Source organism: Rhinoraja longicauda, chromosome 6 (assembly GCF_053455715.1).
Source record: "Rhinoraja longicauda isolate Sanriku21f chromosome 6, sRhiLon1.1, whole genome shotgun sequence".
In the NCBI taxonomy this organism is placed as follows: Eukaryota; Metazoa; Chordata; class Chondrichthyes; order Rajiformes; family Arhynchobatidae; genus Rhinoraja; species Rhinoraja longicauda.
This window is the reverse complement of record NC_135958.1, coordinates 18,940,748-18,968,502: the sequence shown is the minus strand read 5'-3', so window position 1 is coordinate 18,968,502 and position 27,755 is coordinate 18,940,748. Positions and strand designations below refer to the sequence as shown.

Genomic DNA, 27,755 nt, shown 5'->3' with positions numbered 1-27,755 from the left:
GACAAATGGTCACAATTCAGAATACATGTTGAGGGAATCAAGACTCGTATTTCAAACAATTGCTAAATTGTAAATATAATTTTCTCATTTTCACATAACCCATTGATGCTCTTCCTTTTAAAGTAGCATCTTTTTTTCTTTGTAAAATGCATTACAGCATTTTGCCTTATTTACATTATCTGTCCTTTTTACTCGTGTAACCTCCACAATCCTTATTCTTGCCAGCCATGTCCTGGTTCAGAAATTAAAATTACTGAGAGCAAAAGACTTCATAGATTAATGTTGCAGTTCTGATAATTGAACTGCAATCATTGTATATTTGAGTGTAAAAGTTAGTGCTATATATTTAGAAGGATTGCCACATTGATTTGACATTGAAAATGTGCTAATTTGTGGGTATTTTGTAGAGCTTAAACAATGGTGGCACAGTGGATAAGTTACAAGACTGGTGAGATACCAAAATCGGCAGTGGACAGCTGTGGCATTCATGTTCAGAATTTTTTTAAGTGAGGAGTAACAATAACCACATAACTACTGGGTTATCTTCAGGGAAAGAAATTGCCATCTTACCTGGTCTGGCTCATGTGACTCCAGACCCAATAATTTGTTTAACTATGAAATAGCTGTCAGACCACACATATTTGCCAAGATTAGTATGTCGCAACAGAGAACAAAATTGGTGAGAGCACCTGGCAATGGGCAAAGTTGTTCCCAGCCCAGCCAAGTTTGCAAAGTCTTCTCATAAATATCTGGGAACGGGTGTCTAAATTGTGAGAGCTGTCCCACAAACCTACCAAACATAATCATCCTAGCAGAATCATACAGACATTGTGCGAGAGACATCTCCATCTCTAGGATAAACCCACAGTGTGTACACGATAGGCAAATGCTCAACTTTGACTCCTGAGTCTCATGATATCAGGTCAGACATGAGCAGGTTACTATCTTCCCTCTGCTGATTCAGTACTCTTCCATATTGAACAGTGATTGGAAGAAGCTGTAAAAATAAGAAGGGAACAGTGTGTATTCTGGTTGAGGGACTTCAGTGTTCATCACGAGGTGCATAGGAATAACTCCACTACCAAAGCTGATGGATTCTGGAGGATGTAGCTGCCAGTTTGGTTCCACTACGCATGGTGAATGAACAAATATAATAATAATAATAATAATAATGCATTACATTTATATAGCGCTTTTCAAACACTCAAAGACGCTTTACAGGGATTACTAGAACATAGAGAAGAAAATAAATAGATAAATAAGTAAACGAACAGAAAAAGGAGACAGAAGGTGAGGTAATTGTGAGGCATTGAAAATAAGGCATTGACCTAATTGACCTTGTTTCAAATCTACATGTGGAAGATGCATACATTCACAATAGCATTGTTGATCAACATGCAGTCCTTGATGGAGTACTCGCCATTTACGTGGGGGAATGCAGTTCCAACACCACTAAGTCACTGGCCAAATTAGCCCATCGGATTAATGTGGCTGGAACATACAACTTTCTGTAAAATGGTCTGCAGTTGCTCTCCTCGGGCGACTCCCAAACTGACATCTATCACCAAGGCTAGTGACGTGAAATAGAGAAATACCTGCATGTTTCCCTTGTACTTGGACCTGACTTGGAAATTTACTGCCAGTCCTTCATTGTCACTAGGTCTGCTTCCCAAGAGCGCAGGCAAGTACTTTTACCAAAATGCTGCCTGTATTCATGCATTCGATCCTTCCACGGGATAGCAACATGAGTGAACCATTGGATGAATTTTTGGTCGTAACCCTGCGTATTGCACTTAATTAGTTACTGCAATTGTTTTTAACATAAATTGGAGTTAATCTTAATGTGATTTCTGTCATTGTATTTCTTGAATGATATACAGAAGTGAAAACTGCAATAATGATCTCTTGGGCTAGGCAAATATAGGCTTAGACTGCCCTTAATACATTTGTAACCAGATGTATAATAATCAGTGTTGCAAATCCATCGATCAAAAATATTAACAAACTTGGAATAAAAAAAATATTTCTGCCTTTTTGAGTTTTTTTCTGGGATTTAGTTGGTAATGTGTTGAATGTGGAACTCCTGCAGCACTTTTAATGCTGATAATGGAATTGCAATGGCTACTTTTTGGCAGATTCTTTACTGATTAACGATGCATTTTACATGAGAATGTAAACTTGCACTGCCATTAGCACAGCCCCTGCGGTGTTGCAGAATCATAAATGTTCTAAGCTAAGCAGTGAGTTTATGTCAATTCTCAAATAGTGATATTATTTGAATTTGACTCCTTGCCTGCAGTGTTTGGTAGGTAAGAAGTTCAAACATGCCTGGCCTAAGTGATCTTTTTGTAGTTATAGTTTATACCCTGGTTGTCCACTGAGTCTGAAAGAGCAGTACTAACCCTGGCTGGTATGTGGTGGCTCGATCTCTACCAATACCAAGCCTCTGTTTCTCTCCCACAGGTGGCCGGGAAAGGTGCTACTCATTCTAGGTGCGTACCTGCTGGTAGGGCCTCTGGGATATTGGTTTAGGACAGACATTACAGAGAACGGTCCTAATCAGTAATTACATGAAGCAAAGTACTGTCGATACAGATATTCTACATGACTGGAAAACTGCAACGTGCCCAATCCTCCCATCCCAGCAATAGAATCATTACAAGAATCAGCAAGAATAATTGTCAGTGTTGTCATTAGGTCTCATGTACTTACTGATGTTAATGCACTGCAAATGTGGTGCATTGCATTTTTCAATTTATTATTGTCCTAATTTGCAAGTTCCTCAGCCACCAAAAGTCCGCCCTGATGTGAAAATCAAAATTCCCCCTCCATATGTGACTGAAGCTTGAATGTTCATATTTTTTCATTGTTCAACACTGTTCAACATGACAGTGATTACACCTGAATCTTGGTAACTGAATTTGGATGAGATATTAGATATTTATTGATCTGTTGATGGTATTTGTTATGTTTCATTATGGGGATTCTGAACTGGGTTTAGTTTTGCATTTTATATAGAGTTGGCGCAATAATTAATAAATATTTTATGTCAGGCTTGCTTTCTTTCTATCTGAGGAACAAATAGGTTCTAAATTTTGATCTGGGGATGTTATGCATATTGTAAAATGTTAGGGAGGCAGATTTGTAGGAAAGGACAAGGAATCCCAAATTAGTGCTATTTCGCCAAATGCGAGATTAATTTAGAAATGTCTAAATTGTGAGGTTTATTGTTATTCAGGATCTATATTCGATGTTTAAATCAATTTGGTTTGTGCAAATTCACCAAATATATCTTAACACAATATTTCCTGTGAGTTTACTTTGACTCTGCCCATTCCTAAGCAGTTTGTTACACGCAAGGTTCACCTGCTGGCTGCGCCAAGATATAACCTTCCAGGCCTTAATTAACAGTGGCTGAGAGATCTCCCAAATCCTGGATTAGAAACAAGTAATTAACCTCTTGACCTTTACTATTAGTTTTCCGATCTAAAATCTAAATGGTTTGCATGTTTACACGATGGCATTTATTCTGTTTCTTTTTGTGCTACTTCTTTGACCTTTAACTAGTATTCCCACAGTTAAGGGCCGTATATTTTGGATGGAAATAACTTTTTTAGCAGATCCTCTTGGCAGTAAGTGGTGTTTCACTTTTTTTTTAAATATCTTTTTGTGGCAGTTTTATGGACACTTCCCGGTCCTCCAAATTATGCACAAGCTCAATAAAACCAAATATGGAAAAGACAGTTAATTCCGTTAAGCAGAATATATGGTTTTCTTAACCAATTTTGCATCAGTTTTATTTATTTTGATATTGGAGGGACAGTTAAAGTAAAACCTACTCAATGCAACAACGAATTACAATTTAAAATGGTTTTCATTAAAGGCAGATAATTTTGTTGGCAAATTGATTTACTTACTAACAGTGAATGTTAACCCGTAAGTGTATTTTGCACCTTTTTGTGTGTATTTAGATGAGTATGATGCATACATCATAGTGTCTTTCGTGAATGCCACACTGGTACTGTCTATTGGTGAGACCGTGGAGGAAGTGACGGATTCTGGATTTCTGGGTACCACCCCCACACTCTCTTGTTCCTTGCTTGGTGAGGATGCCCTGGTTCAGGTAGGGGTATAGAGTTTACTCCAGAAAGTACCACATCTGGATATACGTTGATGTACTACTTTGTTGCTTTCTAATGTGAATTCTTAATTTCTTTCACTAATATAAAGTTAAATGGTTGCACCAGATCACTCTAAAACTTTCATATAAAGCCAGCCACATACATCATAACACACTTCATTTTACTGTTCATGTAATATCTGCAAGGTATGTGCAGCTAACTCATGGCTTCAACTGTACCACTTAAATCTATACTTGAGCCATGTGAATGTGAACAGCACTATTTGCACTTTCCCCACCAAGGCTATGTTCTTTCATTATCGCTGGATTAAAATACAACAACCCTTTACATAGCAACACTGGGGGTATTTTTTAAACACATAAACGAGCAATTCAAGAAGGAAGATTGGCATCCCTTTAGGAAGGATGGATAACAAAGGGCAATATTGTGCCAGTAACATCCAGATTATTCAACAAATTTGGTTTGTACTGAGGTTCAGTTCCATCTTTCTAGCTTTTTTTGGTGTCAACCAGAATTTCAGTGATTGTTGGAATCTGAAAGCTATGCAATGTTTCCTAATGATTGAATTTGGACCTTTTTGCTGTATTTTAAAAAAAGATGGGTATCTTCTCTTTTAGTGGAATGTCTTGAGCTTCAGATGAAGTCTACTTGATCATAGAATTACAGTATGATCTTGATCAGCTGAGCAAGTGGGCGGAGGCACAACTAATGAAGTTTAATTCAGATAAGTGTGACATGTTGCTTTTTGGTAGTCAGACCAGTGTGGGCTTTCACAGTGATTGATAGGAGCCTGGGGAATGTTGTACAGCGCAAGTAGGGATCAAGGAGTACAAGTACATAATTCCCTGAAAGGAGCATCGCAGGTAGAGAGAGTGGTAAAGAAGGCTTTTAACATGTTGGCTTTCATTGATCAAGGAATTGAGTATAGAAGTTGAGTTATGTAAAAAATGGTTGTACAAGACAGTGAGACTGCACTTGGAGTATTTTGTTGTGTTCGGTTTTCACCCTGCTATAGGAAAGATACCATTAAGCGGGGAAAATGCAGAGATTATTTACGAGATAGTTACCAGGACTCGGGCCTGAGCTACAGGCAGAGATTGAGCAGGCTCGGGCCTTAGTCCTTGGGGCACAGGAGGCTGATGGGTGAAATTCAATAGTCAATAGTCAATAGTCGTTTATTTGTTACATACACATAAATGTGTAGTAAAATGAAACATTACCCGCAGTTGAACAATAAGACCAATAAGATTAATCAATAAAAATGCAATAACACATACAATCACAACTAACACCAAACAAAAAGAAACATCCATCACAGTGAGCCTCCTCCAGTCCCTCCTCACTGTGATGGAAGGCCAGAATGTCTTTTTCTCTTCCCTGCCGTCTTGTCCCGCGGTCAGGCTGTTGGAGTTGCCACGTCGGGGCGTTCGGGGCTCCCGATATTGAAGCCCCCGCTGGGCGGTGAAAAAAAATCCCGCGGCCTATTTCAGGCCGCGCCGGATGGTGAAAGGTCCCTGGCGGGCCGACCCAAGCCCCGCGATTCGGGGCGGGCGAACACGTTGCCGCTGCCGGAGCTCCCGATGTCGGCCCCCATCCAGGGGCCTGCGGGCTTCCGACGTCCACGCGGCCCGCGCCGGAGCCTCCGGAGACGAGTCGCAGCCGTTCCCGCAGCATTCGCAGGCAGCCAGCGCCGCAGGTGGTGAGTCCGGACCGCGGGCTCTGCGAACCAGAGACCCAGGTGGTCCCAGGTGCATGGCCGGTGGTAGGCCGCAACGGGAACGGAGACACGGCACAGAACAAAGGTCGCGTCTCCGTTCTGGAGAGAGAATGTTACAGTTACAGTTCCCGTTCCCTCCCACCCCCCCCCCAAAACATAACATACAACACTACATCATATTAACACTACAATTGAGACAAAAACAACAAAAAACACAAAAGACAGACGGACTGCAGGCAAGCCGCAGCTTATAGGGACATATAAAATCATGAGGGGAATAGACTAGGTTTTTTTTACCAGGGTAGGGGAATCAAGAATCAGGAGGTGTACGGTGAGAGGGGAAAGATTTAATGCCAACCGGAGGGGCAACTTTTTTTACACAGAGGGTGGTGGGCATATGGAGTTGTATATAGGTTAGTTACCTAAAATTGGCAAATTCAATGTTCATACCATTGGTTGTAAGCACCCCAGGCAAAAGATGGGGTGCTTTTCCTCCAGTTTGCATGTGGCCACATCCTGGTAACGGAGGTGGTCCCGGACAGAGAGGTCACTATGTGAATGAGATGGGGTTACAATTCCCATTCCCGCACTGACCTCTCTTGTCTTGAGCCTCCACCATTGTCAAAGTGAGGCCACACATAAACTGGAAGAACAACACTCATATTTTGCTTGGGTCCTTACGACCAAATGATATGAACATTGAATTCCTCAATTAATGTAAATCCCCAACCACATAACGTTCCCCCATATAACCCACTTTCTCCCGTGCCTTGCCTGGACTCGCACCTATTTTTCCCTTTAGGTTTACAATTCGTAACTGCAATCCTTTTGACTGACATCTTTTGTCTTTGAATCTGTGGCCTTTGTTCAACCATATTGCCTATCAAAAATCCCTCCTCACCTGTGTAGGCCTATTACCTGCCAGGTTTTGTCCTGCTCCTCCACTCTTCCAGCTTTCATTCATTCCCCGACGCACACAAATCATTTTGAAGGGTTCCGCTCTGAAACGTCACCTATCCATGTTCTCCTGAGATGCTGCCTGACCTACTGAGCTATCTTCTTTTGTAAACTAGCATCTGCAGTTCCTTGTTTCTGCAAACAAATGTAAATAGAATTCTGGAGCCTTCTTCCCCTATAAGCTGTTATAACTAAATACATTGAAAAATCAAAAAATGAATGGTAGATTTGTATTCAGCTGGGATTGCTGAACAAAGGTAGATGGATTTGAAATATTGGTTTGGTCACCATTTGATTGTAGCCAGAGAGGTTTTAAGTAGTTTAATGGCCTACTTCTGTTCATATGCATGGCAAAACATGGCTCTGATTATTTTTAATGAATTGAATTGTAGGAGGTATTTGTGAAGAAAAGATTTAGATTGATGCGTGTTCAGTTAAATAATAATTCTTATAATTGGAGTCATGTTCTTTATGAATAACATTCTTAAAACAATCTCCCTAGCCCATTTATGATTTGCTAGCCATGTGATAACATTTCAATCTCTGATAAATACTTTGGGAAGAGAACGGCACGCGCAAATAGAATATGAGGGGCGTCATGGTGGGAGGTTTTTGATAGATAAAGAGTGATAAATAGTTCTTTCTAATTAACGCATAATTAACAAGGATAGTCATGGGATTTTCACCAAATGATTGCTGAGGACATCAGATTGTATTTACATTCAATAATTTATGACAATATGGCGTTATTTTCTTCAGTTTTCAATTTAAGTAGGGACAGTATGTTTAAAAGGAGCAGCATATATCTGGACAAGAGCAACATGAAATAAAATAGAATAAAAATAATATGCCCCTATATGTTGCTATTATTTTGTGGTAACCAGGGCTATGCTTGTCAGATTTCTTACTTTGGTTGAACAGCTAAAGTGGGCTTGAAGGAATGAAAACTTATCTTAATAATTAATTTTTCAAAGATGTTTGGATGTGATGCATTATAACTCTTCAAATAGAAATTCTGCAATGCATTTAACCTCATGAAAAAAGCAAGTTAAGATTGGCCTAAATTTATGCTTTGTGTTATAGTCCAAATTAACTTATTTTCTGATTATTTTGTTCAGGTGTATCCTGATGGGATCCGTCATATCCGTGCTGATAAGAGAGTCAATGAGTGGAAGACCCCTGGTAAAAAAACGATTGTGAAATGTGCAGTGAATCAGCGACAGGTTGTGATTGCGCTGACGGGCGGGGAGCTGGTTTACTTTGAGATGGATCCAGTGAGTAAAGCACAATGCAGAAGTGCATTGGATTATACAGCTTTATTTTCCGAACTTTCAATTAATGTACATGCATGTGGGCAGACTTTGCTGTCTTATTATTTAAATGGTCCCCTCCAAGTGTGTAACTTGATTCTGAACATTAGTGCTCGATGCATAATACCAACAGAGGTGACCCGCTGTAAGTTTTCAGCTCTACATTCTGAGCCTGAAACATAAGGGCAGCACTTTTGTCCAGTTTCCGAATATAACATTTTTGTGCTTGAACATTGTTCTCACTTCCAAAATAGAAATGGGGTGAAAAGAAACACCAAACTACTGCATCACTGATGTGCAGAAAGCCTAGATCAGACTGTACCAGCCATTAAAGTTTTAAAAGTATGTAGCGCTGGGAGTAAAGAATTGCATGGAAAGATGGTAATGCAAGCAGTATTATTAAAATGTTTACATTTTGGGTCAAATTGTATTTGTGTTTTAAGAGGTCAGTGGTTATTTCTATATTCACATAGTTGTTTTGATCAAGTTAAATTATTATAGTTAATTCTTGCACAGTGTTGATCAAATATTTCATATGTTGCATTTACAAACTTTGTAGTCCGGACAACTAAATGAATACACGGAGCGTAAAGAGATGTCAACTGATGTAGTCTGCATGAGTTTAGCCAATGTTCCTCCAGGGGAGCAACGTTCACGATTTCTGGCTGTGGGTCTCATAGATAACACAGTCAGGATTATTTCTCTGGATCCCTCGGTAAGTTTGGTACAACTTCCTTTTGCTTGAACTGTTTAGATGTGCTATATATCCTTATTACCAACCCCATTGATGTTGAAAAATCGTGTGAAATATTGAATTTGGCTGGTCTTGTTTCTTCCAGCAACTTAAAACTAATGTCTTGAGTCTGTTTTATTTAGTGTGAACTATGCTCTAAAATGGTGTCAATACAGGATTGTGGTCTGGTCACCTGTGGAGGAGGAACTTGATAGATTGCTGTTCAACTTCTCATCAGTAGATGGGGCACTTGGTTAGAAAAATTTGTGTGGTGACTGAATCTGCTAGTTGAAAAAAGAACTCCACACAATTTGGAGGGTATACTGTTGTATCAGTGCATTTCTTCCATGAAATGCTAGCGTGACACAAATATATAGATAGCCTATCGAAACGTATAAAATTATTAAGGGGTTGGACACGTTAGAGGCAGGAAACATGTTCCCAATGTTGGGGGAGTCCAGAACAAGGGGCCACAGTTTAAGAATAAGGGGTAGGCCATTTAGAACTGAGGTGAGGAAAAACTTTTTCAGTCAGAGTTGTAAATCTGCGGAATTCTCTGCCGCAGAAGGCAGTGGAGGCTAATTCTCTGAATGCATTCAAGAGAGAGCTAGATAGAGCTCTTAAGGATGGCGGAGTCAGGGGGTATGGGGAGAAGACAGGAACGGGGTATTGATTGAGAATGATCAGCCATGATCACATTGAATGGCGGTGCTGGCTCGAAGGGCCGAATGGCCTCCTCCTGCACCCATTGTCTTCATAAATAGGATTCTTTTTCCTGCAGAGGTTATTTCTCAATGAAACCAGGAAGTAGGAAGAAATAGCCAGCTTTCGGATGTGGACGAAGTTTAGGCCTCTTTAGGCTTTTTTTTTTTGCATTCTTGCTAGTCAGCAAGAACATTCTTGCTGGTCATGTTTGATAATCATTGTTCCAGAACTACCATAACTTGAATGTATGTCATTTAGAGAAACCTCATTGCAACTCCTGATTCTTTTGTTTCCTTGGAATATGAAAGTGGGAATCCTCCCAATTCTTATTTTCAGGATTGTGTGCAGCTTCTCAGTATGCAAGCTCTTCCTGCACAGCCTGAATCTCTCTGCATTGTTGAGATGGGGGGGAGGGGTACAGTAAACACCAACTGGGAAATCCTCCCAGTTGTTTCACCCAAGTCCAAAGAATTTTATAGCTTAGACACAAAATGCTGGAGTGACTCAGCGGATCAAAGGAGAAAATAAATGGGTGGCGTTTCAGTTCGAAACCCTTCTTCATACTGAGAGTAAGGGGGAAAGGAAACTAGAGGTATGAAAGGGTTCAGAACAAATCAGCTGGCACCGATGATCACACCAACTTCCCTATTTAATGAACTACTGACCTATCCTTGTCATTTTCAGGATTGTCTGCAGCCTCTCAGTATGCAAGCTCTTCCTGCGCAACCTGAATCTCTCTGCATTGTTGAAATGGGTGGTGCAGAAAAACAAGATGAATTAGGCGAGAAGGGATCCATTGGCTTCTTGTACTTAAATATTGGTTTACAGGTGAGTAAAATTAACATTATTCTGGGATATGGAGTTTAACTTTGGAAGAATTAAATAAAGTTATCCATGTAATGACTAAAGAAGCCAAACCTATTTCTAATCACCATTGAAAGTGTTCTCTGGTCAAAAAACCAAATGCTGTCCTGAAACTTTTTAAAACAGTGAAATGATTTGCTGGAGTAAATAACAAAATGTTCCTGCTTGTAGTGTCCAGATCTATAGCGCCTAATATAATGGTCACTAGCAAAAGCAGAATTTAGGAGAAATCTTTTTATCCCTCTTAAACTGATCAGCTTTTTGGTTACATTTTTGCTCATTCTCAATTGAGTTCTAGCATTTACATCATGCCTTTGACCCATGATACATTGTGATAGGGTTTTTTATTGAACTACCAGCTAGAGCAAGAGAACATTTTGTCTAAGCGTGGTGTAATGCGTTCTAATATTTTACTGTTTTAGAATGGTGTATTACTAAGGACAGTGTTGGACCCAGTCACTGGAGACCTATCTGACACACGAACCAGGTATCTTGGATCACGGCCCGTCAAGCTTTTCAGGGTCAGAATGCAAGGTCAAGAAGCGGTGAGCGTGCATAATTATTGTTTCTGATTTCACAATCTGAAGGGTTGGATGATGATGACACAAATTACGAAGACAAAGAAACTGCAGATGCTAGAATCTTGAGCAAAAAACAACAGGCTGGAGGAACTCGGCAAGTCAGGCAGCATTCAGATTGAAGAAAGTTCTCAACATGAAGCCTTATCTGTCCAATCCCTCTAGATGCTACCTGACCACAGTTCCACCAGCCTTTTGTCACAGGACACAAAAATTTATGTTATTTTGTGCTACTCAAATTCTTCATTACTGTGATTCAAAATTTTAAGATTCATTTTAAAATCACTAAATTATCAAAAATTTAATGTTGGATGTTATCCTTTGGAATATCACGACTAATACTATGCTCTTTGAACTGTTAACTGCTCACAATTTCCTTCTTGACATACTTTAAACCTCAGCCTTGACATTTATTGTTGCATAACAAATGCAGGCCACAAAAAGCATTGGTATAATATATTCTTGGACCAATGCATTAATTTCTATGTTTGGAAATGCCTTTGCATTGCTAACTTTGGGGGTTGATAAGTAGTTTTGCTATATTCTGAACTTCAAACAGATTTCGTGTTTGTGAGTTTCTGTTAACTAGAAAAGTGTGAAGCTTTATTGTAACGCTCTGGAATTTCCTGTTAAAGCCACTGAAGTCATTATCCTCCAACCCTGTAAGCTGAACAGCTTTAAAATGATGATACTCTCAATCCGTGTTTCAGCTGATACCATGATTAACACACTTTTCTGATTTAAACCAGTGCTGTTTACTACAGTTCTCAAGCAGTGTTTTCTGATTCCATTGTTCTTTGCGGTTGATTATGTTCTGTTTGATTCTTCCTAAAATAGGTTTTGGCCATGTCGAGCAGGTCATGGCTGAGCTACTCGTATCAGTCCCGGTTCCACCTGACTCCGCTGTCCTATGAAACTCTAGAATATGCATCCGGATTTGCCTCTGAACAGTGTCCTGAGGGTATTGTAGCCATCTCCACTAACACACTGCGGTAAGTTTCACCAAACAAAAGCTGTAGACGTATAATATAGGATGTTGCCAGTGAAGGATTCAATGATGAGTGCTGGTACTTGATTTGTTTGTAATGGGAGGTGTTTGTTATTTTTAGGCTTATCTGTTTCCATTAAACTTAAATCTGAGTGCCATTATGTTTTAAGAGGCCAAAAATGCTATTTCTGTCTTAAGCAACCTGAAGAATACAATTTTCTCATTGTTTTGCTGCCTTGACTATTTGTGCATGCTTGGTTTGGAAATCTAGTAAGACATAAATGCAGAACTGTGCTATCTGCCTAAACATGAGCAGCTCAGGGGATTGGTGTACGAGTGATACAGATGCTGAAATCTTGAGCATTTTGTTTTTTACTCAAAGTGAATTGGTGCTGACTTTACCAGCTGGAGTGGCCATCTGAAAGAGGTAAGCTGCGGGATCTGTTTTAGCATTGCCATCAAATCCATCATCACAGACATGCTTCAGACTTTGGAGTTAACAAGGATCCTCTAAAATTAGGAAATGTCTTGCCATTATCATCACTATTACACCCAACCAAGGAGTCAAATGTTTTCTCTAATGATGTAGACTGCCCTAAATGTTAGGTGTCATCCTAGCCAACATTAGTGAATTTGTTTAATAGGATCATTGGTGGGATATGAGTCAACTGTTTTAGTGAAACTTCATTTATGTCTCAAATTGCAGCAACCATCTATTGGCATTTGGGTGCCAAGATCTCTGACAAGGTCCAATCAGTTGAGAAGCTTTGAAGAGTCACCTCTCAGTGAAAGAGAAATTTCCATCCGTAATTAAGGCTCCATGCTTATGAGCATGATCAATGCTTGCAAAATTGGTCGGCACAACCTTGCCGTATCAGGATACCAAAGTGCATTTGGCTAATAGATAAACAGACTGCAGGAGTTGAAAATCTGAAATAAAAAATAAAAATGCAGGAAGTGCCTACTAGGTTGGTTGGAGAGCCTCTGTGGAGAGGTGCAGACCACATTCTGTGGAAGACCAATAAAGATCAGAAGGCAGGGCAAGATCCCTGATCCCTGATGATAAAAAATGTCTTCACTTCATACTTGTTTTAGTAGTTTAATATGTTATATTAAGATTTTTTTTGTCCAATCAAACAACTGAAAAGTCACCAAATATGGATCAGCCTGGAGCAATGTTACCTACCAATGGTATCCTGGTGGTTTGCTCCTGCAATTTACCGTCTTTATCAAATGTCATCACAATGTTGCTGAGAATATTATTTAAAAAATAAGAATAGACTGAGTGTGGTGCAGTGCAATTAATGTGTTGTGGAAGTAGACCTCAATTGCATGGATTTACATGAAATATAGTGTAGAAACAGAAGTAGACCACTTTAAAAATGATGATTCATTGAGTCTGTGTTTCACCTGATATCTTATGATTACTATAATGTTTCTGATTTAAAGTTGGACTACTGATCGGTGTCTTAAATATTATATTAGGACATTAATTTACTGTCTGGGGTTTATCCATGGCCAGCAGGTTCTGGCCAAACTACTCTTGCCAATCTATATTTCCATTTGACACAGCTGTTCTTTGAAAATATGCATGCAATTTGGCTTTGTCTAGCATGAGGGGCCTTTTGAAAGATTTTGTAGAAATTTAAAGTTGACAGAATTGACTGGATTTGCTTCATCCACTCAATCAAATCAGTTGAAATGTTTATGGCATAATCATTTCTAGGTATGTTAAATATTGTTGATGGCACTTTCTCTTTCCATTAGTTATACAAGCATAGTTTGCATATCTTTATGGATCGCCAAAGCAACCATTAATTCAGCAGGAAAATAGACCAAACTTCCATGTTGTTATCATCTGTGTTTCATTGTGACTCAATAAATCACTTTAACCTTCCTCAGGAAAGTTAAGGTAATATTCCAACCCAAGTGCGTGGGGTCGCAGATTGAGTTGCAGGATTTCCATTTATTTTGTTTTCCTTTTGCTTTCTTTTCAGAATCTTGGCACTCGAGAAGCTGGGGGCAGTATTCAATCAGGTCTCCTTTTCTCTGCAGTATACCCCGAGGAAGTTTGTCATTCACCCAGAGAGCAACAATATCATTGTAATCGAGACTGATCACAATGCCTACACTGAGGCCACCAAAGCCCAACGCAAACAACAAATGGCTGAGGTAACTTGCTTATCATTGTTGCAATTAGTGTTCAATCAAATAGAGCATTATAAAAATAAAGCATGGAAATGCTGATTACAGCATAACATGTCTTAACTTGGTATGGAAATAAATCACTGGATATGTTGTTTCTTTGTACATTTGCAACCGTTGCTGCCGTTTTCATGGCAGCGCAAACGTTTTGAGTTTCTGAATTGGAACAATTAATTTACTGATACTGTTTTTTAACTGCAAAATACGCTGCATAGTTAATTATTGACTTTTACATAGATATTAATGATGTTGCTACCATAATAAAATTAATATGGAAGTGTTGCCTGTTACAAGGAAATGGTGGAAGCAGCTGGTGAGGATGAGCGAGAATTGGCAGCGGAGATGGCGGCTGCTTTCCTGAATGAGAATTTGCCGGAATCCATTTTTGGATCCCCCAAGGCTGGGAGTGGACAGTGGGCATCAGTCGTTCGAGTGATGAACCCTATTCAGGGCACTGTGTATGATCAAATACAGTTGGAGCAGAATGAGGCAGCGTTCAGGTATGCTAAACAAATAATTTATCATAATATCATTTCCGATTTGGCATTTATGTTTATTTACATTGATTAAAATTTGTAGTACTTATTGAGTGCTTGGCTTTTTTCAACATAAAATGGGTGTCACGGTTCCTTTTTATTACTGCAAAAGCTTCTTGTTAACTTGAGTACAGTAAACCCTCGTTATAATGGACCAGAGGGGAGGGAACGGTGTCCGTTGTTGCCGATTGTCTGCTATAACCAAGTGCGGTATTGAATCAAAGAATTGCAGATGATGGTTAATACAACAAAGGACACAAAGTGCTAGAGTAACTCAGCAGGTCAGGCAGCATCTCTGAAGAACATGAATAGATGACGTTGGGACCTGTACTTGGACTGATTCAGTCTGCTGAGATACCCCAGCACTTTGTCGTTTCACCTTAAAACTAGGCGCCAATACCATTTCTCTGCATCGGCGAGCTTTTCTTCACCAGCTGCTGCATGCTCTGCTTGACAGGGCTGTTGTTGCAGCTCACGTTGTAGCCCCTGGCCATCAACTGTCTCTTCAGGCCACTGCCACCAACAGAGCATGCTTGGTTATCATGGGGCTCCCTCTCCTCTCACAAGCTACCCCTTCTTCCTGTCAGCCATCATTTTGTCCACTCCTCGCTTCCAAGGTAGAGTATGTTGGTGATTCCGGGGGAGAGGCACAAGGGGGGTGGGGGGGACCCAAGTGTACAGAGTGACAGGCGAAGGTGGAAGGGGAAGCAGCAAAGTGGTCAAAGCGACGAGAAAATGAGGAGATGGTGGTAGACGGGTGAGGCTGAGTGGACAAAGGTATGGCCAACAGAACAAAGTGGCGGCTGGTGATAGGGGATGGAGCCGTATGATGACTGTGCTCATCTTGTCAGTGGCACCAAAGAAAGCGCTGTCCCCAAGATCTACAATGTGAGCTGCAACAACAGCTGCATCAGCCTAACCGTGCAGTATGTGAAGAAGTGCTGGCTGGTGCACCTTGCGAGCCGGGGCAGTGTCAAAAGCCAGGGCTGACAGGGCAGTAGCCAGGGTGGCTTCGACAAGTCTGTCCCTTATAACCCCAATCCATTGTGAAGGGGTCAGTTAAAACGAGGGTTTACTGTATCTTCAACCCCTCTTTACCTAGGTTAGTTCGGGAAGGAGTGGGTGGGGGTTGCAGGACAGACTAAGTAGAATTTGAATAGCAAGAAACGCATTCTCACTGCAAAAATATGAGGAACACTTCAAGTGATTTTTGAATAATTTTGATGTAAGTGCAGTTTACGGCTCTTGCTTTATTTCCTTTGCACTAATGCGTTCAGAATGGGACGAGGTGTGTTCTTTGAGGAGTTAGGCTATATTAACGCATATGTTTTGTGTTCCCAGTGTTGCTGTTTGTAAATTTGCAAATAGTGGCGATGATTGGTATGTTCTAGTTGGGGTCGGCAAGGACCTGATCCTCAATCCCCATTCAATTGGAGGTGGATTTGTTTACACATACAAACTAATCAACAGTGGTGAGAAACTGGAATTTGTGCACAAGGTGAGGCTGCAGCACCGATTATGCTTTTTAATTTTTTCTCCTCCTGTTCCCACGGTTTCAACTACTTAGGCATTTTTAATGTAGCTCAACCATTTGGAGTTTTTCTATTGAATCTATTTTTGTGGAACTTTTCCAGTTTTCTTCTTTCCCTCTCTCCAGTATCTCACTCTAGTGGCCTGAATGTGAGCATCTAGAATCTAAAACCTCAGACTGATGAGATTACATGGCTTCACAGTTGTACCAAAACCTGCCTTGTGCTCAAATTTGAATTGTTAAATATAGGGAGCATAGTCACAGCCCTAATTTGAAGAGTGCTCCAAACTATTCCAAGAGACGATAATTAAGGCATGCTCAAAACTTCAAATGGACTTAAAATGTTGATTGAGCCCGCTGGTTCAAATAGATTGCATCTAAGTCTAATTTCCATTCTTCTAGCGTGATGCTCACATCAAATGCAGGATATCCTTGGATGGATGAGTTCCAATTGCAATTTTCAGTACCATCCAATGTAATAATTTATATTTGTATTTAAATAACACCTATAATTTGTTTTACCCTATAACAAACAACAGTGTTCTTGTATGTTTATCTTCACTCCCTTCCCTTTATCCCATCTCCTCCCGCAACCTTCTCCCAACAGACATCCATTGAAGATGTTCCAACAGCCATTGCCCCTTTCCAGGGACGTGTTCTGGTGGGTTTGGGAAAACTCCTACGCATCTATGATCTGGGGAAGAAAAAGCTGCTGAGAAAATGTGAAAATAAGGTAAACTATTAAAGGGTTTTGAAGTTTACAGTTAAGATGCTTGGAATTGATAGCCATTAATGGTGGTTCAAGTATTTTATGGCAAAGTGCGATAAAACCATCTCAAGTTCTGTTTGGTGATAGGATGCAAGTAAAGTACGCTACCAATGTAAAGAACTTAGACTTCAAATATACTGACGTGGAAAATGTTGGTGGCAACCTTGGATAGAATATCAACACCACTGGAAGAAATAGCAACCGCATAATGGGAGGTGTATTAAAAGTGCTGAAACCTGGATAAATGGGCATATGCAAAAAATTAGGACAAATATTGTATGACCCAAGTAATTATTATGGTAAAATATAACGGTACGGTAGCGCAGCGGTAGAGTTGCTGCTTTACAGCGAATGCAGCGCCGGAGACTCAGGTTCGATCCTGACTACGGGTGCTGCACTGTAAGGAGTTTGTACGTTCTCCCCGTGACCTGCGTGGGTTTTCTCCGAGATCTTCGATTTCCTCCCACACTCCAAAGACGTACAGGTATGTAGGTTAATTGGCTGGGTAAATGTAAAAATTGTCCCTAGTGGGTGTAGGATAGTGTTAATGTACGGGGATCACTGGGCGGCACGGACTTGGAGGGCCGAAAAGGCCTGTTTCTGGCTGTATATATATGATATATGATAACACACGTTGACATGACATCAGCGGGTAACCTATAAGGCATCCAACTCTTAAAACAAATTTGTAAAATATTTTAAATAGTATCTGAAGTTTTCATAGAATCATGGTCACTGACACATTCCTTTGCAGAAGCTTACTTTCAGTCCCTAAAATCTCATGTGGTCAGTATAGGTCGGACAACTCATGTTGGCAGTGTGCAGCACACAACAGTTTGTGAAATGGAAGGATTTTGTTTAATCCCTAGCGGTGATGGTACACTTTGTCTCTATCCTGGAAACAATGGTTCCTTTAACGCTCTGCAAAATTAGTTTGAAAGTTCCCTATTTTGTTGGAAGTGAAATCCAAAAACTATATATTTTTTTAAATTGGAGTACCGTCAAAAAAGCCAGATTTCACATAACTTTGTCAATAACTGCTCAGCACTAACATTAAAATTTGGTGTATATGTAAGAAAATAAGATATAAAGCTATTCAATCTCTTGTGCCTTTGTTCAAAAAGATCATGGCAAATTTGTTTTCAACCTCCACTATAATCCTATAGTGTTCCAGAGATTATTCTGTCTTGAATACCCTCAGTGAACAAGCCTCTGCATTCCTACTGGGGAGAGAATTTCAATGATTCTTTCCTTACCATCTGGGTGAAGAAATTTCTTCTCATCTCTGTCCTAAATAGCTGACTCCTTATTTTGAGGCTATAAACCCCACTTTTGGAATTACATGTGTATGTATTTTTTCAATCATTAGTAATAATGATCTCACATTTTGCAGATTATTTGAAAACAAAATATCCATTTCATTAATGTCCTTCAGGGCTGAAACCTGCTATTCTTACCTTGTTGACTTGGGCCCTCCAATGTTGTTGATACTCAAATAACCTCTGAAATCTCAGAGCCGGCAACTCTATTTAAGGCCAATTAGGGAAAGTCAATGTCTTGTCAATAATGTCCATATTCTGAAAATGAATTTGAAAACATTAATTGGAATTCCACGTGAGGAGTGCAGCTTCCAATCTGCCATGCTTTGGGATGCCCCATACTCTAATTGGGGAAATTTCAGTGTTGCATTGTGCCATTGCTGTGGAGTAAACTTTTCCAACTAAGAAATTTGAGTCATTTACTTCCCATCTTAATAATTATTTCATTCCAACTTTTACAAATCTAAATGTGCAGAATTTGTTATAACAATGCATTCTGATTTATTACCATCCCTCGTTCACCTGTACATGGATATTAGTGGGATATTTATGGAGGAATAAATCGTGTATTAGGTATTTGCTGAGGAGCACTAGCTTTTAGTTTGGCAGGTGATAACTATTGAGATTCATAATGCAGACAAAAGCTGCCTTTTGTGCTTCTGTTATTTTTGAACCGATGGAGAGGTGTTAATTCAAACTACAGTCTCCCTGCAATGTAATTGAAAAAGCAAGGAGGGAGAAGGAAAAATGACAGGTAAAGGAGACGAGGTGGCCTTTTCCCCTCTCCTGATATGTGCTATTTCATCGGAGGTTATTGCACTGTAAACCGTAACATCCAGATGACAGAAGAATGAAAGATGTCAAATGCTGGGTAATGAATAAGAAGTGAAGGATCTTGTTGTGAAATGAACACACTTTGTAACCTGCTTTGTGTTTATTTCAGCACATTCCAAATTTCATAGTGGCAATCCACACGATTGGGCACCGGGTGATTGTCTCAGATGTACAGGAAAGCTTCTTCTGGATTCGATACAAACGAAATGAGAACCAGCTAATCATCTTTGCTGACGATACATTACCCCGCTGGATAACCACAGCTTGTCTATTAGACTACGAAACCATGGCTGGTGCTGATAAATTTGGCAACATTAGCGTGGTAAGTTAAAGGCTACTTCAGATTGCACTGCAATTTTGCACTTTGTTGATGTTTTGTGCTTTTTGTACTTTATATTATATATATACTTTTACTCAATGAGCTTCATGTGAACAAGAAATTTAATTTCACCCTGGTGTATATATGATGATAAATTACTCTTGATTCTGCTTTTTCTACCCCTGTAAATTTGTGTAGTTAGTGTAGGTTGATTTTTAAATTTGTGCCTGGTTCTGTCGGGGCATTGAGGTTTGAGTACCGACTGAAGATGATATCTTGTGATTCCCGGATGGACCCGGTGACCAAGATAGAACTGATGCAATAGATGGAGAGGCTACTCAACCATAAGAAAATCCCGACTCAAAATGTCACCTATTCATGTTATCCAGAGATGCTGCCTGACTCACTGAGTTACTCTCGCGCTTGTTTATTTAATTTTTTTGTAAACCAGCATCTGCAGTTCCTTGTGTCTAGATGAGTAATTCATTCATATGTTATTACACACTTTAAGAGGGAAAAAAAGAATATAGTTGCTCCAGCTAGCTATGGTGGTCCCATTGTGTAATTTAATCTTTCCAGTAAGAGGTTCTATGATCAGACTGGTTTCCTGGTCCTGATTTTTATTTTTTCCCCTGGCCCTGCTAATATCATGCACTTATCATTAAGATTCTCTTACTGATTTGTGTGTCCAATTACTGAATTTGCTTACAGTTTGCAACTACCTATCATGCACTTAATTTTTAAAGATTGCTTCCATGCAGGACACTTATAGAAAGCACAAGAAGTTTTACCCAAAATAATTGAAATGGCCAGTAATGTGAATGGGTAATTGGCCAGATGGCACTTGATTCAGCCCATGCCTTGCAGCCACTAACCCTTTAAAACATGGGCAGTTTATGATATTGAAGTTAAACTGCAAGTCGCTGAAATCCAATTTGAATAAACTGTTTGAAAATAATGGAGTGTCCCAAATAACAACTTCTCATGCATTCGGCGTTCTTCTGATTGACAGGTTGTTTGCTGTGCTTTCTTACATTAAGTACCTCTGCGAAGAATTAAAATGTTCTCGTTGGCGCGCTATATGCGTCTTTGGGAAAAGACAAAGAGGAGCACAATAATTTTTATTACAAAGCAACTTTGACTATTGCAGGTGAGATTGCCGCCAAACACAAGTGATGATGTTGATGAGGACCCCACGGGAAACAAAGCTTTGTGGGATAGAGGTCTTCTTAATGGAGCTTCCCAAAAGGTAAGTTGATGTAGACAATTGTGTTGTCATTTCTGGGCATACCATAAAGTGTAGCATTAGCATGTGGTTATCCTAATAGAATAGTGTGACTTGTTATTTATTCAAGAGTACTTGCTTTTTTTGTGTCATAAAATTTAAATTGGTAGCATAGTTATGCCCAAGGGCAATCCAAATCATGGCCATTAAATAACTGGCGGCAAGTATGTGTATATTTTCATATTTACAGTGTTCAACAGCCGTGGTCTTGTAATTTCAATCCACATTCAGAATCGTGCTGCTGCACTGTAGCAAAGAACATGCATCTGAAGTAGAGGCTGGGGACCTTTCTGCAGCAAGAGAATACACATGTCTCCAGATAGTTTATTTTCCCAGGCTAGGACAATTTCTAAATGAAGAGATGTCCACAAAGGACCTTGTGAATTCATAACACATAACAAGTTAGAACCACAAATCAAGCCTCCAAGTCTTTAAGTGTAACTGTTTTGTGTCTGACATTTTTCTCTCATTACGTTTCTGCTTTTCATCACAAAGGGTGAACTATGCAGATTAATTATTCTCCATGCTGTGTTGAAACTATTAAAGACATCACTGCAGTTCAGTACTGGGTCAGTTTTGTTGACTTGTGCATAATTAATGTTAATTCATTGCTGAGGTTTTACTCTTACCACTGTCACCAATGACGTTTATAACTATTGGAATTCACATTCAATGTGATCAGATTTATTAAGATAGTAGGAACATTTTGTTGGTAGATTATTATTTTGCACTATTAGGAGTGATAGAGATACTAATCTGATAAAGATTGGTGGTCTCGAATAGTCCAAAAGAAAATTCTTTGCCATTAAAATTTGTTGTGTGATTCTTAACCTGTTGCGCTCCTCAGTCGGTTTACCTATCCTTATCCGATCCTACAACCCGTGGACTTCACCATTTAGTCCATTGCACATCTGCAGATTTTTACTTCGCCATTGAAGGTGGTGAGATTCACCAGTAAAGACGAATGTAGGTCAAGACAGTGAGAAGTAGAAGAATTTACAATGGAGCAAAGAAATGGCAGAACAATTGACAGATACTTCTGAGAGAGAGATCAGTTTCTGGAAACACAAAGGATCAAAGTGTAATGTAAATAAGGGCAGCACAATGGTGTTGATGGTAGAGCTGCGACTTCAGTATCGGACCCGTGTTCAATCCTCATCTCGGATGCGGTCTATGGAGTTTGCACATTTTCTGCGCGGGTTTCCACTGGGTACTGTGGTTTCCTCCCACATCCCAAAGCTGTGTGGGTTTGTAGGTTAATTTGCTTCTGTTAGTTGCCCCTACATTTAGGGAGTGGATGAGAAAGTTGGATAATAGGACAAATGTGAACAGTCGGCATGGACTTGGTGGACCGTAGAACCTGTTTCCATAGATAGACACCTATTAGATATAGATAGACACACAGGTTCTGTTTTCATGCTGTATCTTTAAACTCAGTAAAGGAAATTAGAATTGGTACAAAAAATTACTGGAGAAATCAGTGGTGCTAAAGCAATTACATTCCCAGGGCCTGGTAATCTGCATCCTGTGGTACTAAATGCTTTATTTATCATTGTCCAAAATTCTGAAGAATGGAGATCAAGAAAATTAACTTTTACAGCATTAGATCCTTAACATTGCTAAGTTGTTTTCAAGTCCTGACTGCAGCGCATCATTGTGGACTTTGTCTAGTCCTGGCAATATTTTCTATAACATGGAAAAGTTCACGTAGTTTGGAATATGAGGAGCATAACCCCACGACCAAAGCAGAAAAAGGAGAAATGTGCGACATCAAAAGGAGAGTAGCTGTTAGGATCCATTATGCATGCAGAAGATATACTTTCTCCAGTTAACATGGACATGTATCAACTTCCAATCAGCAGGGTAATGTCCACTGTAATTGTAATTTTGTTTTTTATTCAGGCTGAGATCATTGTTAATTATCATGTGGGAGAATCAGTGCTTTCGCTGCAGAAAACAACATTAATTCCTGGTGGTTCAGAATCTCTTGTATATACAACACTCTCTGGGGGGATTGGAATCCTGGTCCCATTCACATCACATGAGGTAGGTTTGCACGATAATTCAACTGCTTTCTTTAGTATGTGGTTACTGAAATGTCTGGCTGGTGTAATGCCTGGCTGGAACCTACCACCTTTGTTTCAAATGTGGTACAGTCATATTGCTAAATAAATCACACCATAATGCCAGGCCAGAAAACTATTCCTAAAATGCACCATTATCTCATTTTCTGATTTTTAAAAAACTTGGGTGCATTTGTATATAAAATAAAAGAGAGGCATGTATAAGGAGGATGGGCAGAATCTTTTCCCCAGAAAGGAAAAATCAAATAATAGAGGCCAGAGCTTTCAGGGGGCAGAGGTAAACTAAAGGAGATGTGCGAGGCAAGTTTTTTTTAAATTTTACATAGAGTGGTAAGTGCCCGGAATTTGCTACTAGGGTGATGGTTGTGGGATATGATGGTGGCATTTAAGAAACTTTTGGATAGGCATATGTATTTGCAGGGAATGGGGGGATATGGATTATGTGCAAGTAGATAAGAGACGGTCTTGATATCAAGTTCAGCAGAGCCATTTTGGGACGAAGGGGCTGTTCTTGTGCTGTTCCATTGTTCTATGGTCTAATCTGATTTTCCATGTTAGTGTGATGTCAGCATGCTTCAAGATGTACTTTGTTAAGCTCCCAACCACAGCTCCACATTGGCAGCCTGAGTAAAAACTGGAACATATAAATGTTAGAGTTTGATATGATTGTTAAATCTGTTGAGAATGACTTCCAAGGACAAACCTTGAGCACGATATCATCGACACACATGGTGATTGAATTGCTTCTTTCTCATTCCTTTTTGGAACTTTGGGTTTACCGCCGAATGATGCTAAAATAGCTAACAACTTAAAGGGAAGAGTATTTTTACATACATTAAGTGCTCATTAAGCTTGTTTAACCCTTTTTTAATTATTTGATCTATTTCTTGCATAGGACCATGATTTCTTCCAGCACCTAGAGATGCACATGAGATCAGAACACCCTCCCCTGTGCGGCCGTGACCATCTGAGTTTCCGCTGCTACTACTTCCCTGTGAAGGTAGATGCACTTTATATATTCTTGCTGTTTGTTCATTCATTAAAGCAAGGACCTTAAGAATATCACAGGTTTATTCTGTGGGCTTGACTATAAAGCAACTGATCCTTGTTTCTAAATAGCGGAGTTCACGGACTGGAGCAGACAAAGGTGGTGGAAGATTGTTTATCGGATTGAAGGCCTGAAGAGACTAGTGGCATGCCTCGGGGATCAGTGCTGTTTGTGGTTATAGCAAGATTGTAGATGGCATGATTAGTAGGTTTGCAGATGACACTAAAATGGGCTCCAACCTCATCTATTGTATCCGCTGCTCTAGATGTCTCCTCCAACCTCATCTATTGTATCCGCTGCTCTAGATGTCAACTTCTTTACATCGGCGAAACCAAACGCAGGCTCGGCGTTCGTTTCGCTCAACATCTTCGCTCAGTCCGCCTTAACCAACCTGATCTCCCGCTCCCACTCCTAGTCTGACCTTTCTGTCATGGGCCTCCTCCAGTGCCACAGTGAGGCCCACCAGAAATTGGAGGAACAGCACCTCATATTTCACTTGGGCAGCTTGCAGCCCAGTGGTATGAACATTGACTTCTCCAACTTTAGATAGTTCCTCTGTCCCTCTCTTCCCCTTCCCAGTTCTCCCTCTATCTTCCTGTCTCCACCTATATCCTTCCTTTGTTCTGCCCCCCTGACATCAGTCTGAAGAAGAGTCTCGACCCGAAATGTCACCCATTCTTTATCTCCTGAGATGCTGCCTAACCTGCTGAGTTACTCCAGCATTTTGTGAAATAAATACCTTTGATTTGTACCAGCATCTGCAGTTATTTTCTTACACTAAAATGGGCTGTCCTTCCTACACACTAAAATGGGTTGTATTGTAAATAACAAAGATGGTTATCAAAAATTACAGCAGGGTCTTGATCAGTAGGACATGTGCAGTTGCGAGATTGTATTTTGGAAAGTCAAACCTGGGCAAGACCTTCAGTGAATGCTAGGATCCTGGAGAGTGATGTCAAGCAGAGGGATCTATAAGTGCCAGTGCATAGATCTTTGAAAGTGGTTTCACGGGTAGATAAGGTGATCAAGAAGGCTTTCAGTACATTGGCCTTCATCAGTCAGGGTATGGAGTATAGAAGTTGACATGTTATGTGACGCAAAAAGCTGGAGTAGTTCAGCGGGACAGGCAGCATCTCTGGAGAAAAGGAATAGGTGACGTTTTGGGTCGAGGCTTTACTTGAAAGTCAGGGACCACCCCTGAGGGGCAACCTTTTCCACACAGGGTGTTGCGTATATGGAATGTGCTTGCAGCGCCAGAGACTGCGGGTGCTGTCTGTATGGAATTTGTCCGTTATCCCCGTGACCTTGTGGGTTTTCCCAGAGATCTTCTGTTTCCTCCCACACTCCAAGGACGTACAGTTATGTAGGTAGATTGGCTTGGTATGAGTGTAAATTGTTCCTAGTGTGTAGGATAGTGTCAATATGCGTGGATCGAATGTCGGTACAGACATCGGTGGGCCGAAGGGCCTGTTTCCGCACTGTATCTCTAAACTAATGAGCTGTGTAAAACAAACGAGATGTGGAATGAAACATTTACTATTGCAGCTCCATAGTTAATATAAATCCAGCAAAGAACTAATTTGGTTGTAAGGAAGGGAATGTGGAAAGTGGGTTTCACCATCTTTCACCTGTTGTCCATGTGTATCTCCACTGAGTCACTAATTCAAACTTTGGCTTAAATCTCTGTCCTTGTTTCATGCTTTTATTCCAAGTTAATGCCCTTCACTTGAACTGGTCTGATGAATGTGCTTCTGTTTGCTTTTCTAGAATGTAATCGATGGTGACCTCTGTGAACAGTTTAATTCTATGGATCCGATTAAACAAAAGAGTGTGGCAGAAGAGTTGGACAGAACACCAGCTGAGGTGTCCAAAAAGCTGGAAGACATCAGAACACGTTATGCATTCTAATGTGCATAGTGCACATTCTTACGTGCTGGGGCATTGTACAATGTCAGATCGTATTAAGAATGTTAATGTCAGCACTCTCACCATTGAAGTTTTATCCATGTAGAATGGAATGTAACCTTCTCTTGTAAATATAGTTTTGTACATTAAAATTGTTTAAAGATTTTGTTGGGTGGGAGGGGGCACACAGGGCTGGAGGCTGGATATAATGTCTTGCAAGTGCTTTTGTGGCAGCGGGGTGATTAGCAGCCATTTTCCTAAAACAAACTTGCTTTTCAGTTGTGACTATGGTAGAATAAAATCTCTGTTTTAATAACATGGTTGTTGCTTTGTGCTACTTCCAAACTGCTAATTAATTCTTTGCACTCGGTGATTCTGATGAGATAAAATGAAATTAGGCTGGTGCACATTTTGGCACTTTTGTTGATTTATGTCAAATCAAGGTCTTGTTCTGTTCTTGACCATTGACCACACTAATTCTCTGACAGAAGTGGAAACTACCTGAGTGCAGCCTCCTCTCAACCCATTGTCTTTTTCTTACTCTGACTCTTAAAGATAGTTGTAGCATAATGATTGTGGTTGAGCTAGTCAGCTGACTGGCGCATACTTGCAGGCATGAGCCTTCACACCTTGTTTGTCACTCATTGAAGTTGACATTTGGGTTCAGGGAAAACATCTAGGGTCTTTAACAAACTTGCCAGCCCAGAATATGTAACCCATCTGAAGTAATGCCTGCATTTAATGTCTGCCTTCATTAGAATCTAAGGCAATAAAGTTCTAGCTGTGAGTGTTTTTTAAGAGTAAGGTCAGTTATAGTTTTATTTGCTCTTTTAACAAATTAAAAATACCAGTATTTTTCAACGGTCAAGCAAAAGATGTGTATCTAAGAAGCTTATATAATCTCTGATAATGTAATTTCATACGGTCAGAAGTGATAGGAAAAGAATTAGGCCATTCGGCCCATCGTCTACTTTGCCGAAGATAGACACAAAATGCTGGAGTAAATCAGCGGGACAGGCAGCATCTCTGGAGAGAAGGAATGGGTGACGTTTTGGGTCGAGTCCCTTCTGTCAGACAGAAGAAGGGTCTACCCGAAACCTCGCCCATTCCTTCTCTCCAGAGATGCTGCCTGTCCCCTGAGTTACTCCAGCAATTTGTTTCTATCTTTGGCTTAAACCAGCATCTGCAATTCCTTCCTACACATTAAGTCTACTCTGCCATTCAATCATGACTGATCTATCTCTCCCTCCTAACTCCATTCTCCTGCCTTCTCCCCATAACTCCTAACACCTGTACTAATTATGAATCTATCTATCTCTGCCTTAAAATATCCATTGATGGCATCTACAGCCTTCTGTGGCAAAGAATTCCATAGATTCACCACCCTCTGACTAAAGAAATTGTTAACCCAGTCATTCCTGGGATCATTCTTGTAAAGAGGAAGGTGAACTCTCCAGAGCCAGCACATCCTTCCTCATATGGTGCCCAAAATTGCATGCAATACTCCAAATGCGGCCTGACCAGCTCCTTATAGAGCCTTGGCATTACATCTGTTTTTTGTATTCTAGCCCTCTTGAAATAAATGCTAGTGTTGCGTTTGCTTTCTTTAGTGCCGATTTGACTTGCAAATTAACTTTTTGGGAATCCTGAACCAGCACTCCCACATTTCAAATTATCATGTTCAGATACTGCCTGGTACTTGGCCCTCCATTAACAATACCAGCCCTCCAATCCTGGATTCTGCTTTCTTCACAATCTGGCCAATGCTCTTTCCTGATTTCTTTCCCCTTCCCTGGTCTTATTAAAAGCTTGGCTTCCATGCTGAGATGATTTTACTGGCCTAAATACTGGGAAAATACTCCAGAGAGAGGAGTAAGAAATGGGCCGAGCAGCAATGAGCCAAGAGAAGACAGTTGAGTTTGACAA

The 27,755-nt window shown here is 40.2% G+C and overlaps 1 protein-coding gene across 3 annotated transcripts in view; it reads left to right on the top strand.

The window, feature by feature from the left end:
• The window catches only part of sf3b3 (splicing factor 3b, subunit 3), a 104,583-nt gene extending 78,116 nt beyond the window's left edge, over positions 1-26,467 (top strand). For all 3 annotated transcript variants that reach the window (XM_078400617.1, XM_078400616.1, XM_078400618.1), the window contains exons 13-27: positions 3,972-4,123; positions 7,935-8,090; positions 8,686-8,841; positions 10,249-10,392; positions 10,851-10,973; positions 11,844-11,998; positions 13,992-14,166; positions 14,494-14,699; positions 16,077-16,233; positions 16,874-16,999; positions 19,298-19,510; positions 20,658-20,756; positions 22,695-22,838; positions 23,772-23,876; positions 25,692-26,467. In XM_078400617.1, the coding sequence (XP_078256743.1) occupies positions 3,972-4,123; positions 7,935-8,090; positions 8,686-8,841; positions 10,249-10,392; positions 10,851-10,973; positions 11,844-11,998; positions 13,992-14,166; positions 14,494-14,699; positions 16,077-16,233; positions 16,874-16,999; positions 19,298-19,510; positions 20,658-20,756; positions 22,695-22,838; positions 23,772-23,876; positions 25,692-25,832 (2,252 nt within the window). In that variant the 3' untranslated portion in view covers positions 25,833-26,467. The remainder of the gene's footprint in view (positions 1-3,971; positions 4,124-7,934; positions 8,091-8,685; positions 8,842-10,248; positions 10,393-10,850; positions 10,974-11,843; positions 11,999-13,991; positions 14,167-14,493; positions 14,700-16,076; positions 16,234-16,873; positions 17,000-19,297; positions 19,511-20,657; positions 20,757-22,694; positions 22,839-23,771; positions 23,877-25,691) is intronic.
• The last annotated feature ends 1,288 nt before the right edge of the window (positions 26,468-27,755 follow it).